Consider the following 15,534-nt stretch of genomic DNA (forward strand, 5'->3'; position numbering starts at 1 on the left):
GTGGTAGTAGAGTGAGCTGTAGAGTGTTAAAACTGTAGTGGAAGACAGAAATTGGAGTATATCCATCAAATAATTGAGGATGTAGTTTGAAAGTGCTACTCTGAGCTGAAGAGATTGGAACAGGAAAGAAGTTCGCGGCGGGCCACATCAAACCAGACAGAAAACTGATGACTAAAAAAAAAAGAAGTGGGATTTTATGTAAAATATATTTCTATAAACAATGGCTGGAAGTGCTTAATTTGTAAGTGTGATGTTGTCAGTGTGGTATGTTATGTTGGTGGGAAAGGAATTGGAATTGTAAACGTGGCATCTTGTTGCTGTCTGTCGTTTACAACACATTGTAAAGTCGTCTGGTAGTGAATTGATGGATTGCCAGAAAGTTACTTCACTTCTCTCTCTTGTAACTGTCACTAGCAGACTGCATAATTCTTTTCCAATTGTGGGTTTTCTGGCACTTGTAGGTGGGCTGCACTGAGAGGAGCAACTTAGCACGCATCCACAGTATATCTTGCAAGGTAAACGTCAGTATGTCTGATGGAACAAGCCAGTCACGTTTAAAACAAGAAAAGTAATCTCTGACTTGCGTTGAAATATATGAAGTTTGATAATACCTACATGACCTACTTTTGTTAAGAGGGAACCAGTTTAAGCATGTTCGACTCTTCAGACGTTGGGAATGTAGAGGCTGGGGTGATGTGTTTTATACCCTCAAGTTGCCAAAAGTATTGTAGCTACTGATCGTGGAGACAATGAAATCGAAATTGTTGAATATATTTTCACAGCATTATGCGCCTGGCGCAGGCTCTTCAGTATGGCAGACAGATGACAGTTCCATCTGTTGAACTTTTTCATACGATAGCTCATTTAACAACTGAAAGTGGATACTCAGTAAACGGAAAATACCTCCACTATCGAAATAAAAGCTCAGTGAAGTTATTTTGTCTACTGATCTGAGTGATACGGACATGAAATGCTGGGGAGGTATAGACTGTCCTCAGACTGAAAAACGAGTAACAGTTGCCGTGCAGGAAGCTGCCTTTCCCAGAAAAACAATACAAATGCCTCACAGAAAGGCAAAGAACCAGTTTTCTCTAGCATTATACAGGGTGTTACAAAAGGTACGGCCAAACTTTCAGGAAACATTCCTCACACACAAATAAAGAAAAGATGTTATGTGGACATGTGTCCGGAAACGCTTAATTCCATGTTAGAGCTCATTTTAGTTTCGTCAGTATGAACTGTACTTCCTCGTTTCACCGCCAGTTGGCCCAATTGAAGGAAGGTAATGTTGACTTCGATGCTTGTGTTGACAAGCGACTCATTGCTCTACAGTACTAGCATCAAGCACATCAGTACGTAGCATCAACTGGTTAGTGTTCATCACGAACGTGGTTTTGCAGTCAGTTCAATGTTTACAAATGCGGAGTTGGCAGATAACCATTTGATGTATGGATTAGCACGGAGTAATAGCCGTGGTGCGGTCCTTTTGTATCGAGACAGATTTCCAGAACGAAGGTGTCCCGACAGGAAGACGTTCGAAGCAATTGATCGACGTCTTAGGGAGCACGGAACATTCCAGCCTAGGACTCGCGACTGGGGAAGACCTAGAACGACGAGGACACCTGCAATGGACGAGACAATTCTTCGTGCAGTTGACGATAACCCTAATGTCAGCGTCAGAGAAGTTGCTGCTGAACAAGGTTACGTTGACCACGTCACTGTATGGAGAGCGCTACGGGAGAACCAGTTGTTTCCGTACCATGTACAGCGTGTGCAGGCACTATCAGCAGCTGATTGGCCTCCACAGGTACACTTCTGCGAATGGTTCATCCAGCAATGTGTCAATCCTCATTTCAGTGCAAATGTTCTCTTTACGGATGAGGCTTCATTCCAACGTGATCAAATTGTAAATTTTCACAATCAACATGTGCGGGCTGATGAGAATCCGCACGCAGTTGTCCAATAACGTCATCAACACAGATTTTCTGTGAACGTTTGGGCAGGCATTGTTGGTAATGTCTTGATTGGGCACCATATTCTTCCACCTACGCTCAATGGAGCACGTTATCATGATTTCATAGGGGATACTCTACCTGTGCTGCTAGAACATGTGCCTTTACAAGTACGACACAACATGTGGTTCATGCACGATGGAGCTCCTGCACATTTCAGTCAAAGTGTTCGTACACTTCTCAACAACAGATTCGGCGACCGATGGATTGGTAGAGGCGGACCAATTCCATGGCCTCCACGCTCTCCAGACCTCAATCCTCTTGACTTTCATTTATGGGGGCATTTGAAACTCTTGTCTACGCAACCCCGGTACCAAATGTAGGGCTCTTCGTGCTCGTATTGTGGACGGGTGTGATACAATACGCCATTCTCCAGGGCTGCATCAGCGCATCAGGGATTCCATGCGACGGAGGGTGGATGCATGTATCCTCGCTAACGGAGGACGTTTTGAACATTTCCTGTAACAAAGTGTTTGAAGTCACGTAGGTACGTTCTGTTGCTGTGTGTTTCCATTCCATGATCAATGCGATTTGAAGAGAAGTAATAAAATGAGCTCTAACATGGAAAGTAAGCGTTTCCGGATACCTGCCCACATAACATATTTTCTTTCTTTGTGTGTGAGGAATGTTTCCTGAAAGTTTGGCCGTACCTTTTTGTAACATCCTGTATAACAGTGGTCAGCGATTTAAAAAGATTCTGTCCACATGCGTTTCTTGCGTTACTATTATTGGGACTTCATATCTATATTCCAAATAGTGTTAACGCACTTTGTGGAAAATAGACACCCCAGTATATACCTGCAGACTGCAACGCAAGTATTCCATAAGGCGAGCTGCAGAAGGGTCGGTATAACTTTGTGAAATACCCTGTAGTTGCTTCTTGTGACGTAGTGCGGTAGAGCAAATCGATAATTGCCTACTCGCTCTGAATTTTGCAGACCTATGAAGGAGGGATTTGCATGACCACCCTCTGGAGACCTAACCTCCCTCACACTTATTACATCCATCCCCGCCTTTCCACCCTGTTACAACTCCAGAACTCAATTTATCCCTTAATACGTTTCTACTGACATAGATACGTTACAAACATTTAATATTTGTTCTCATTTAACAATATACATCAATTTATACCATAAAAACAATATTTTTTGGGGATCTGCAGTTTTTCCATCTCCTGCAATGCAGGAACTATTAGTCATAGAGAAAAATAAAATCTTTTCTGTTGGAAATTTCATTTATATACCATTACACCAATTTTTTCGAGTTCTGGACTGGTGGCATGGATGTCAATGTGTCGGCTTACATTACAGAGATACCACAAAAATCTGACTGTAATGAACTCTAGAATGCCTTCGTTGGCGTACTGAATGAAAAATTTCAGCGTTTTCGAACGTGTAATGAACTCGAGAATGCCTTCGCTGGCATATTGAGGGATAAAATTCAGCGTTTTCGAACAAGTTGCACTCTAACCTACTATTCAATGATGGTAGCATGTTTTTTAAATGCTCTGTACTAGCTATCAGTCCAGAGTGACATACACTATGTGATCCAAAGTATCTGGACACCTGGCTGTAAGTGACCTACAAGTTCGTGGCGCCCTCCATCGGTAATGCTGGAATTCAATATGCTGTTGGCCCATCCTTAGCCTTGATGCCTCACGCAGGCATACGTTCAATCAGGTGTTGGAAGGTTTCTTGGGGAATGGCAGCCCATTCTTCACGAAGTGCTGCACTGAGAAGAGGTATCGACGTTGATCGGTGAGGCCTGGCACTCTGTCGGCGTTCCAAAACATCCCAAAGGTGATCTATAGGATTCAGGATGTTAATGTCGTGCAACCAATCCGCCACTGGCCGTGCATTATGAAGAGGTGCTTGATTGTGTTGAAAGATGCAATCGCCATCCCCGAATTGCTCTTCAACAGTGGGAAGACGGCAGATGCTTAAAACATCAGCTTAGGCCTGTACTGTGATATGCCACGCAAAACAACAAGAAGTGCAAGTCCCCTCCAAGAAAAACACGACCACACCATAACACCACCGCCTACGAATTTTACTGTTGGCACTACACTCGCTGGCAGATGATGTTCACCGATCATTTGCCGTATGCACACCCTGCCATCGGATCGCCACATTGTGTACCGTGATTCGTCTCTCCACACAACGTTTTTCCATTCTTCAATCGTCCAATGTTTACGCTCCTTACACCAAGCGAGGCGTCGTTTGGCATTTACCGGCGTAATGTGTGGCTTATGACCATGAAATCCAAGTTTAGTCACCTCCCGTCTAACTGTGATAGTACTTGCAGTGGATCCTGATGTAGTTTGGAATTCCTGTGTGATGGTCTGGTTAGATGTCTGCCTATTATACAAAACGACCCTCTTCAACCGTCGGCGGTCTCTGTCAATCAACAGACGAGGTCGGCCTGTACACTTTTGTGCTGTACGTGTTCCCTTCACGTTTCCACTTCACAATTACATCAGGAACAGTGGACCTAGGGATGTATTGAAGTATGGGAATCTCGCGTGAAGACGTTTGACGCAAGTGCCACTCGATCACCTGACCACGTTCAAAGTCCGTAAGTTACGCGGGGCGCCCCATTATGCTCTCTCACGACGTCTAATGACTACTGATGACTACTGAGGTCGTGATACGGAGTACTTGGCAGTAGATGGCAGCATAATGCACCTAATATGAAAAACGTATGTTTTTGGGGGTGTCCGGATACTTTCGATCACGTAGTGTAGCGGAAAAATGTCAGTTGAGGTGCTTTAGAGTGTCTTAGATACAAAATTTAATCTCTTCAGGTAATACTGCATGCCATATTAGGCATATCTGGGATATGATGTGTCTGGGATAAGGTGTGTGGGCAACTATTCGTACCGAGCGAGGTGGCTACGCCTCTCTGGGGCACTTGCGTCTTTGGACTTTAGTCAAGCTTTTGATAGGGTTGACCATTCGTTCCTTACGGCCGTTCTCCACCATATGGGTTTCCCAGTCACCGTTATCACGGTAGTGATGCGCCTTCTGCGGGGTGCCTCATCCAGGATTATGTACAATGGCAGACTCACTCCACCGATAATAATAGGTCGATCCGTACGTCAAGGTTGCCCTCTATCCTCAATTTTGTACGCCTTTTCCTTGGAATCCTTGCTATGTGGACTAAGACAACGTTTGGTAGGGTTGTCCATAGATCGCTACCGATTCTGTTGCACGGCCTATGCTGACGATGTAGTCATCTGTTTACGTAATGCCGACGAGGTTCGAGCTGTTTTGACGTGGGTAGCGACTTATGGTGAGGCATCGGGTAGCTCTTTAAACGTACGCAAGTCACAAGTTATGTTAATTGGCACGGGACTTCCCGTGGAGTGCGTTACACCTCTCACCACCGTTAATACCATTCGTTGTTTGGGAATAGATTTTTCATCTGATCTCCGGCGTTCAGCCACCATCAACTGCCGACGCCCCCTTTTAATGATCAGAGCAGGTCTTATGGACCATCGCCTTCGATCCCTAGATATTCTCCAACGCGCTCGATATGTCAATACATATATCGCATCCCGAGTTCCCCATGTAGCACAAGTTCTACCTTTCCCGCTTACTGTGGCACGTCGCATGTTGGCAGCGATGGCATCTTTCGTCAGCTCTGGGATGTTGTTCAAAGTTAACTATGCAACCCTTACTCTTCCCCGTGAACGAGGAGGGATAGGTCTGTTTCACGTGCCGGATAGAGCTCGAGCCCTATTTGTCAGCTCCCAGATGACGGTATGGACCCGTTGCCCCACGAGCCTCACTGGTCTCCTCCTGTCGGCATACTCGCCGGTCTCACTGTCAGCCCCAGTGATGATCTCGGATGTTCCGGCCCAGTTCCATTATATACGGAACTTCTTTCTGGAACTCAGTTATCTACGCCTCACCTTACCAAGACAGCTTTTACTCAAGACAAAGGCAGTATACAGTGTCCTCCAATTAGGTCGTCCACCTAACCCGATTGAACAAAAGTTCCCCCAGGTTGACTGGCGTCATGTATGACGCGCGGTGTTCGCCTGTTACCTTGACACGAATGTACAATCTGTCTGCTACCTAACTGTCAATGGTAAGCAAATCAACCAATTTCGCCTTCATCGTATCCACCTCGCCCAATCACCTCTATGCTCCACGTGTGGAGTGCCAGACAATGATGAACATCGGTTTGTTTGCGGACCGGCGGTGGAGGTTTGGCACTTGGTTCGACGTATTGTGGCTTTTCTAACGCGGGACATTCCGGATCGGATTACTCCCCTTTCATTATTATTTCCGGAACGTGACTATTTTCCTCGGACAAAGACCAATGCTGTGAATTGGTTTCGCGGACATGCCATTCACTACATATTTGGACAAACTGTAGACTCTGTACTCGATTTTTGGACATACCTCAATGACCGTCATTATGTCGTTGTCCGTCACCCACAATACAGACAATTTTTCTCGAACTTCCTTGGGAGTGCTTTCCACGAGCCGCCTCGCAGCTGGAATGTGTTAAGCCAAGAGAGAAGAAGGTTTCCTGTTTGAACCAATGAACATTTCTGAACAATTGAACGGAACACATCAATTTCGAGAAGACGTCACTCAACATATTACCAGCGGGGCGCAGAAGGCCTCTGATCACTTACAAAAAAAAAAAAAAAAAAAAAAAAAAAAAAAAAAAAAAAAAAAAAAAAAAAAAAAAATCAGAAAAAGGAAGATTTTGTTTTGTTTGTAAGGATAGCCCTAACCTTGATTTCCCATGGTATATAGGCAGCTCTCAGGGGTAGGGTAAGTCAGGAGCCAACGCCTGAAGGGGCCTAGATTTTTTTGTTATAGGATGAAAAGTGGCGGTGGCACTTGTTTTTTTTTTTTTAGTTCCATTTTATTAACGGGTTTTCAAAAGAAAAGAAAATGTTTACAAAAAAAAGAAAAAAACACAAAAACAACAAAAAGAAAAAAAGGGATAGCGGAAAAAAGGGCTAGAGCTAAAAAAAAAAAAAAAAGGTGGCGCAGTCAGTGGTTAGCACACTTGACTCGCATTCGGGAGGACGACGGTTCAATCCCGCGTCCGGCCATCCTGATTTAGGTTTTCCGTGATTTCCCTAAATTGCTCCAGGCAAATGCCGGGATGGTTCCTTTCAAAGTGCACGGCCGACTTCCTTCCCCATCTGCCCCTAATCCGATGAGACCGATGACTTCGCTGTCTGGTCTCCTCCCCCAAAAACCAACCAACCAACCAACTATTCGTCACGGTCCTCCAGATTCTGCTGTTAATGTTTTGTGGTCTCGTGTACAGACTGCGTGGAGAGAGATCGAAGCTCTCTTCATTCTATGGCACCCAGTTTAGAGGCTGTGATTACAGCCTGTGACGCTTCCTACCATACTGAATTCTGATAGAAAACTTCATATATAGTACTATAAAGCAAAAATGTTATATATATATATATATATGTTACAGTTTTCTCAAATACCAGTGTACTTTTCTTCTGCATTCGATTCGACTGCGAGAGACAAAGTCAATACGTATAGCGTATTTTAGGATCCCTCGGTCAAGCAGTGACAATAACAATTACAATCATATTGCTTGACAAATTAGTAATGGTTAATGTAGTTGTTTTGATGACCATTTTATGATACATGAGGCAACCTCTGCCCTCAGAAAATGAAATACATAGAGACATTTATGACATATGGAAATAGCACAGGTAATTTGATCAGTGATAATCCCAAAACCAAAAATTAACTCTGAGGGACTATCAGTAATCTCCTTAAGGTAGCGGAGGATTATACACAGTCTAAGCAAGACCTCACTTGAAAATTCACTTCTTGGTAAAAGCCGCCTTTTTGATGGAAAGTATTATTTTCCGAGACAAGATGGTACTATAAGCCTTAGAGGATACCCTAGCAGAAAGAACGTGCGCAGCTGGCACTGTTGGGCAATGTGATGTGGAGGGCACGAAGTTCAGCAATTAGCGGAGGAGACATTCCCCAACATAGCAGTTACTTCCAACAACAGACCCGTTAACAACATATGTCACGGGTGAATTTTGTACATCGTCCGTGATTACATATCACGGGCAAATTTTGTACATCCTCCTTGATTACATAACAGTTGAGTCGCTGTAAGATTTTTTAAATATTGCAGTTGTACTTACTGGAAGATACCTCTGCCACGTCCACATTAGACTGTCGCCTTGTGAGCTTGTTTCTAAATGCCTTGGCAAATGGGTTGTTGCGAATTTTAAGGGCTGCCAAATCGTCATTCTGAAAATAGGTAATAAGCCAAATGAGTATTTGAGCCCAGACCTAGCTTCTCTCTCTCTCTCTCTCTCTCTCTCTCTCTCTCTCCCTCTCTCACGCACGCAAACATGAACATGTAACAACATGCGCTTGTAGCTTTATAAGATATTTAAAAGCATGAGATATTGTAAACGTCATTAGGTCACACGACAGGTACAAAATATAGGATGGTTATAATTACAGTTTCACTACTTGTGCTAGTGAAGACAGAAAACTATTTACCGTATGTAACCAACTTTAAAGGAATGAAGTTCAGATTGTGCGTTGCAGGATTTGCGCTGTTAGTATCATGATTTGCCGCTAGGCACCGTTATTGGTACGGCGACGTGGGTGTGAAAAACAGTCATCAGTAAGCATTACAGTTGCAGACAGTTAACAAAGGGTCTGGGCAGATTGAGCAGGCTTTTAATCGTAAAGCTGTTTTGTCAAAACAACAGCTACTCCTCGCGAGTATCGACATGTTAAAAGCATATGTAAAGATCCTCTTACCATGTTCTATTTTCAAGCAGCGTACGAGTTGGGCCACGACAACTGAACATTCCGCGATCCACAGTTCGAAAAGTGTTGCGAACGGTTGTGAAATGGTATCACTAGTGCGGTTCCAGGCTGCAGTGGACAGAGATGGTCGTTACACTGAGCAAAGTAAAACGGAAAGTAAACATGGTATGCAATTAAAAAATGTTACTCTCTCATGTGGAAATTAAAATGAGTTACTTTCAATGGTGCATTCATTATTTCTCTTCCCCGTGTCCTTACAATGTTTCCATAACGTTTCACTGCCCTACGATCACCAGTTCTTCATAAGGGCACTGTCAAGTAGCGGAAGTTTAATTATAACCACCCTGTAATTAAGCATAATTAAAAATAGCTACTCTTTCCACAACACAATATCGTCAGCAATAACATTAGCGGCCACGATATTCACTACTGGCCATTAAAATTGCTACACCACGAAGATGACGTGCTACAGACGCGAAATTTAACCGACAGGAAGAAGATGCTGCCATATGCAAATGATGAGCTTTTCAGAGCATTCACACAAGGTTGGCGCCGGTGGCGACACCTACAACGTGCTGACCTGAGGAAAGTTTCCAACCGATTTCTCACACACAAACAGCAGTTGACCGGCGTTGCCTGGTGAAACGTTGTTGTGATGCCTCGTGTAAGGAGGAGAAATGCGTACCATCACGTTTCCGACTTTTATAAAGGTCGGATTGTAGACTATCGCGATTGCGGTTTATGGTATCGTGACATTGCTGCTCGCGATGGTCGAGATCCAATGACTGTTAGCAGAATATGGAATCGGTGGGCTCAGGAGGGTAATATGGAACGCCGTGCTGGAGCCCAACGGCCTCGTATCACTAGCAGTCGAGATGACAGGCATCTTATCCGCATGGCTGTAACGGATCGTGCAGCCATGTCTCGATCCCTGAGTCTACAGACAGGGACATTTGCAAGACAACAACCATCTGCACGAGCAGTTCGACGACGTTTGCAGCAGCATGGACTATCAGCTCGGAGACCATGGCTGCGGTTACCCTTGACGCTGCATCACGGACAGGAGCGCCTGCGATGGTGTACTCAACGACGTCATTTTTTCGGATGAATCCAGGTTCTGTTTACAGCATCATGATGGTCGCATCCGTGTTTGGCGACTTCGCGGTGAACGCACATTGGACGCGTGTATTCGTCATCGCCATACTGGCGTATCACCCGGCGTGATGGTATGGGGTGCCATTGGTTACACGTCTCGGTCACCTCTTGTTCGCATTGACGGCACTTTGAACAGTGGACGTTACATTTCAGATGTGTTATGACCCGTGCCTCTGTCCTTCATTCGATCCCTGCGAAACCCTACATTTCAGCAGGATAACGCACGACCGCATGTTGCAGGTCCTGTGCAGGCCTTTCTGCATACAGAAAATGTTCGACTGCTGCCCTGGCCAGCACATTCTCCGGATCTCTCACCAACTGAAAACGTCTGGTCAATGGTGGCCGAGCAACTGGCTCGTCACAATACGCCAGTCACTACTCTTGATGATGGTATCGTGTTGAAGCTGCATGGGCAGCTATACCTGTACACGCCATCCAAGCTCTGTTTGACTCAATGCCCAGGCGCATCAAGGCGGTTATTACGGCCAGAGGTGGTTGTTTTGGGTACTGATTTCTCAGGAGCTATGCATCAAAATCGCGTGAAAATGTAATCACATGTCAGTTCTAGTATAATATATTTGTCCAATGAATACCCGTTTATCATCTGCATTTCTTCTTGGTTTAGCAATTTTAATGGTAAGTAGTGTAAATACTAATGCTAGAATCATGCTTCATATCCACCCGATTATTAGTTAAAATCTAGTGCGTCTAGGTTTTACGGGGAACCATATTTTGAAATAAAGCATTACGGGAGAAGGATATACTGAATGAGAAAGTTCACAGTTGGAAGCAAGATAAACTGACGGAAAAAATTGCAACATCAAGAAGGAATTGTGCGACACAAACGAATGTTGGTAGAAGGGTTTCTTCACCTGAGAGATGATGTCTGTTAAAATATAGCTCCAGTTGCGTAACAGTGGTGCTATATAGTAGCACCGCCATAAGCATGCAAATCAGGTTTGCTTTAAATGCAACCTGCATCGGTCATGAGCATTAGTTATCTCTGAGACTGGACGTAGTGAGTTGATGTTAGTCAAGAATGCCTTACAGGCGAAAAAGACGCCATTATCGATACCTCACTGAGATTGAATAAGGTCGTATAATAGATCTACGAGGAACTGATGTTCCTTCTGCGCTAATGCAGAAAGACTTGGCATGAATGTAGCCACCGCACTTGATTGCTGGCAGCGGTGGTCACGAGTACGTACTGTCTCACAAGAAGACCGGGCTCCGGACGGCCACGTGGGGCTACCGAGAAGGAAGAGTGTTTCCTTCGCATTGTACTGGATCCGCAGCAGCAATTTGAGGCAGTTGGCACCACAATGACATAAGAGACTGTTACAAATCGGTTACTTCAAGGACAGCTCCGAGACGGACGTCCTGTAGCGTGCATTCCACTGATCCCAAACACTGCCATTTGCGGCTGCAGTAGTGTCAAGCGAGAGCTCGTTGGAGGGCAGGGTGGCGGTCTGTTGCGTTTACTGATGAAAGCTGGTTCTGTCTCGGTGCCAGCGATGGTCATGTGTTGGTTAGAAGGAGGCCAGTTGGGACCTGCAACCATCCTCTCTGCGTGCTAGACACACTGGACCTACACCTGGAGTTTGGTGTGCGGTGCGATGTCGTATGACAGCAGTGGGAATCCCATGCACCCTCACTGTAAATTTGTACGTCAAGCTGGTGATTCGACCTGTTGTGCCGTCACTTATGAACGGCGTTCCAGGTGCTGTTTTTCTACAGTATAACGCTCGTCCACATACCACGGTTGTAACACAAAATACTTTCACAGAGTGTCGACATGTTTCCTTAGCCTGCTCGATTACCAGACCTGTCACCAACCGAGCACATATAGGACCTTATCGGACGGCAACTACAGCGTCATCCACAAACACCTTTAACCGTCCCTATATTAGCCAACCAAGTGCAACACACATGGAACGCCATCCCACAAACTGACATCCGGCACCTGTACAACACAGTGAACGCACATTTGCATGTTTGGATTCAACTGTCTGGCGGTTACACCGGTTATTTATGTACCAGCATTTCACAACTGCAATGACTTGTCTCGCAGTTACATTAACCTGTGGTCTTGCGTGTTAATCACTTAAATACGTTGTGTACACAAATACATGCACAAAATTTCATTGTTCAACATTAATTTGGTGTTGCAGTTCTTTTCCTCGTTCAGTTATGGAAGTTGTTTTTTTGTCGTCATTGCTTCTGCGAATTGCAATAGCAGGGCACAGTCACCATTCAGCATATATTATGGTAGCCTTCCTGGTGAAATCCAAAACCTCTATGTAGAGCAGTACAGTGTAACCGCATAATACGCTACTGCTAGAGATTATAGGCGTGGTAAGATATTTAGCTTGTTAGTGTTACTAATGCAGTAGGTTCCTTGCCGACACCTTGCTCGAGCTCCCCCTGACATTCCTTACAGTTCTGCCACGCAGTTGCATAAACACAACACTGATATTTACCACATTGTAATAAAGGTTCGATCATACGGTTCTAGGTGCTTCAGTCCGAAATCGCGCGACCGCTACGTCGCAGCTTCGAATCCTACCTCGGGCATGGATGTGTGTGATGTCCTTAGGTTAGTTAGGTTTAAGTAGTTCTAAGTTCTAGGGGACTGATGACCTCAGATGTTAAGTCCCATAGCGCTCAGAGCCATTTGAACCATTTTGATCATACGAAATGCCTTCACAAACTAGTGCTGGCTCGAGGAACGTATGGTTGACAGCGCCTAGGACATTATATTGATTGGCAAATGTTCAACACAGCCGAATTCAATACAAGCGAACTTGACATCAGTTCTGTCCCAAGGAAGAGTAATTGGACCGCAAATGCTGTAAATATGCAGCTACGATTTAGCACACTGATTTAGCGTAAGTCTCAGATCGTCGTCTGCAGGAAATTATCGTCGCTCGACGGTTGCAAGGAAGTACGGAACAACTTACACAGTACTTCTACCTGCTTTAGTGATTGGTAGTTCTTTTTAAATGTCAGTAAATTGTAGATATTGAGTACCACGAAGGAAAAGAACCCGATAGTATCCCATTACAGGATACTATCATACACTTAAATATCTAGGTTAATACGTACAAGAAAGAGGAAATGAATCGGGAAGAATAAGTGAAAACACTACCAGGGAAGGTGACAAGACAAACGTAGATTCATAGGGAAAGTGCGATACACCTTCGGAAGAAACAGCACCCAATTTTAGACGCCTGATACATTGTTTACAGTCCTTATCAAGCAGGCAAGAAAGCAGGCACTGAAACACTCCGATACGCTATACTAGAATCGTAACAGGTAGTCCGTACGAAACTCTCGACATGAAATCGTAAATAGGACTCTCTGAATGAAAAGCAACGTTGAAAGTTCCTGTCAGATTAAAACTGTCTGGTGAACCGGGATTCGAATCGTGAACCTTCACTTTTTGGGCGGAAGTGCTCTACCAACTGAGCTATGTAGTCACTGATCAGCAGTCGCCGTCGTAGCTCTACTTATGGCAGTACCTCTCGCCTACTTCCCAAATTTCACACAGGTTCTCCTGCATACCTTTCAGGACTGGAACCCATGGAAGATAGAATACTGTGGAGAAATGCCTTGGCCACAGCCTAGAGGATTGTTTCGGAAATGAATTTTCACGCTCCTGAGGAGCGTGCGCTGATCTGAAACATCCTGGTGAATTAAATCTGCATGCTCGACCAATACTCGAACCCGGAATGTTTTCGTAGCGGTAGTAAAGCCATGAGGGAGTTCGCGAATTGTACCTGCAGAGCTCAGTAGGTAGATCATTTGCCAGTGAAAGGAAAAGGTACAGGGATCGAGTCCCAGTTCAACACTCAGTTTTAATGTCCCAAGAGGCTTATAGTCAGCTTTTATAAAATCGTTATTCGAGGAAGACCGAGCAACAATTCAACTTCCTCCGCCTAGAGTAAACTTCACGAGCGTAAGATAAGAGAGATAAGAGTGCGTACAGAGTTGCAGACATTTTTTCTTCTCTTCAAGAAATAGTCTAGAAAGCCGCTAAAATTTATACGAAGTACCGTCTGATATGCATCATTCAATGACTTGCAACTACTCGTGCAGACCGCATCTGTTCAAAGGGTCGACGGCGTTGGTAAAGTCCAACGCCTATTTTGTTCACAGTGGGTGTAAATGTGGCGGATCGGCAAGCAGGAGTAACTGTCTTCGGAAGCACCCATGAAAGAAATGGCGGCTTTCACAGGCTGCATGACATCCTACTGATTTACTACCACTGGCATACGTCATGGTCTTCCAACTAAAAGACGGTTCAGTGGATCAGATCGTTAACCTTTATTCGCTCTTGTAGTTAGAAAACGCTTCACTACGGGCTAATTGCTGCAAGACACAAAAGCTGGTTCTTCCTTAAACACGTGTCAACTAATTCTCGGGAGGGAATGGCAATGAATGCACACTTAAAGTGGAAGATACATTTGAGTATTGCTCACTCGTGCTCTCAGTAAGATCCACCTATAATTGGTGAAAGCCATCATTAGTGGCGGGACTGCTACGGTCGCAGGTTCGAATCCTGCTTCGGGCATGGGTGTGTGTGATGTCCTTAGGTTAGTTAGGTTTAAGTAGTTCTAAGTTCTAGGGGACTTACGACCTAAGATGTTGAGTCCCATAGTGCTCAGAGCCATTTGAACCATCATTAGTGGACCAAGGAGACATGAAAAAGTGTTACTTCGACAGACGAAACACGTTCTGCCTTATGTGAATGTTGCGAAGCCTAATTTCGCAAACGCGTTTTCACTGCTATTCTGTTCTCGGTAGTATATTGCATGTACCCGTGCCAGGTGCCAGACAATGGAGAAAGTCTTTCAGAAGTGAGTTAACTGATAGTATGATCTTTGTGCCAAGATGTACTTCCTGTTGGAGGTCCAAAATTTAGTTTTCAGTGTTTTTGTTGACTATAATTCCACCCAGTTAAAAACGTAATGCTTTTTTCCTTAACTTGTATTACCACATGTAAAACATAGCGCCTCAGTATTAATGGTACTTGAACAAATGATTTCTTCCTGCTATTTTATCGAAAACTGACATTTTCGAGACCATGGCTCTGTACTCAGTACAGGTTGATTCTTACAAGGAAGAAAACACCAACCAACCATTCTTAATAACGCTATTTACACAATTAGAGGCGTTACCGTTTTCGAATCGAAAGGCTCATCTTCAGACGGTTGTTCACTGTCACATTACATTTGTTGTTTTCATTAGCTGTTGGATAAAAACCAGCTAATGGCTAATGTAAACAACGAAAAATGTAGTATAAATTTTGAAGAGCCGTCTGAAAATGAATCTGTCGGTTCGAAACCGGTAACGACGCTATTTGTGTAAATAAATTGCGTTATTAACAGTGACTGGTTGCTGTTTTCTTCCTTACAATAATCAGTCTGCAGAAACTTTCCTCTTGGCACTTAGGAGCATTAAGTTTTGTGGTATGGCACTTAGAATGTTCTTAATAAAGTATTTATTTTCTATAGTGAGTCTCGTTATTATTTTGTAGTGATGCGGTGAGCGGCATAATTCCGTGG

The 15,534-nt window shown here is 44.3% G+C and overlaps 1 protein-coding gene across 1 annotated transcript in view; it reads right to left on the reverse strand.

Annotated features, from left to right (window-relative positions):
• Positions 1–8,146: 8,146 nt before the first annotated feature.
• Positions 8,147–15,534, reverse strand: part of LOC126433826 (T-box transcription factor mls-1-like) — a 190,039-nt gene continuing 182,651 nt past the window's right edge. The window contains exon 5 of the mRNA XM_050090451.1: positions 8,147–8,278. Within this exon, the coding sequence (XP_049946408.1) occupies positions 8,147–8,278 (132 nt within the window). The remainder of the gene's footprint in view (positions 8,279–15,534) is intronic.

The sequence above is a fragment of the Schistocerca serialis genome, chromosome 1 (assembly GCF_023864345.2).
Source record: "Schistocerca serialis cubense isolate TAMUIC-IGC-003099 chromosome 1, iqSchSeri2.2, whole genome shotgun sequence".
NCBI classification, from domain to species: Eukaryota; Metazoa; Arthropoda; class Insecta; order Orthoptera; family Acrididae; genus Schistocerca; species Schistocerca serialis.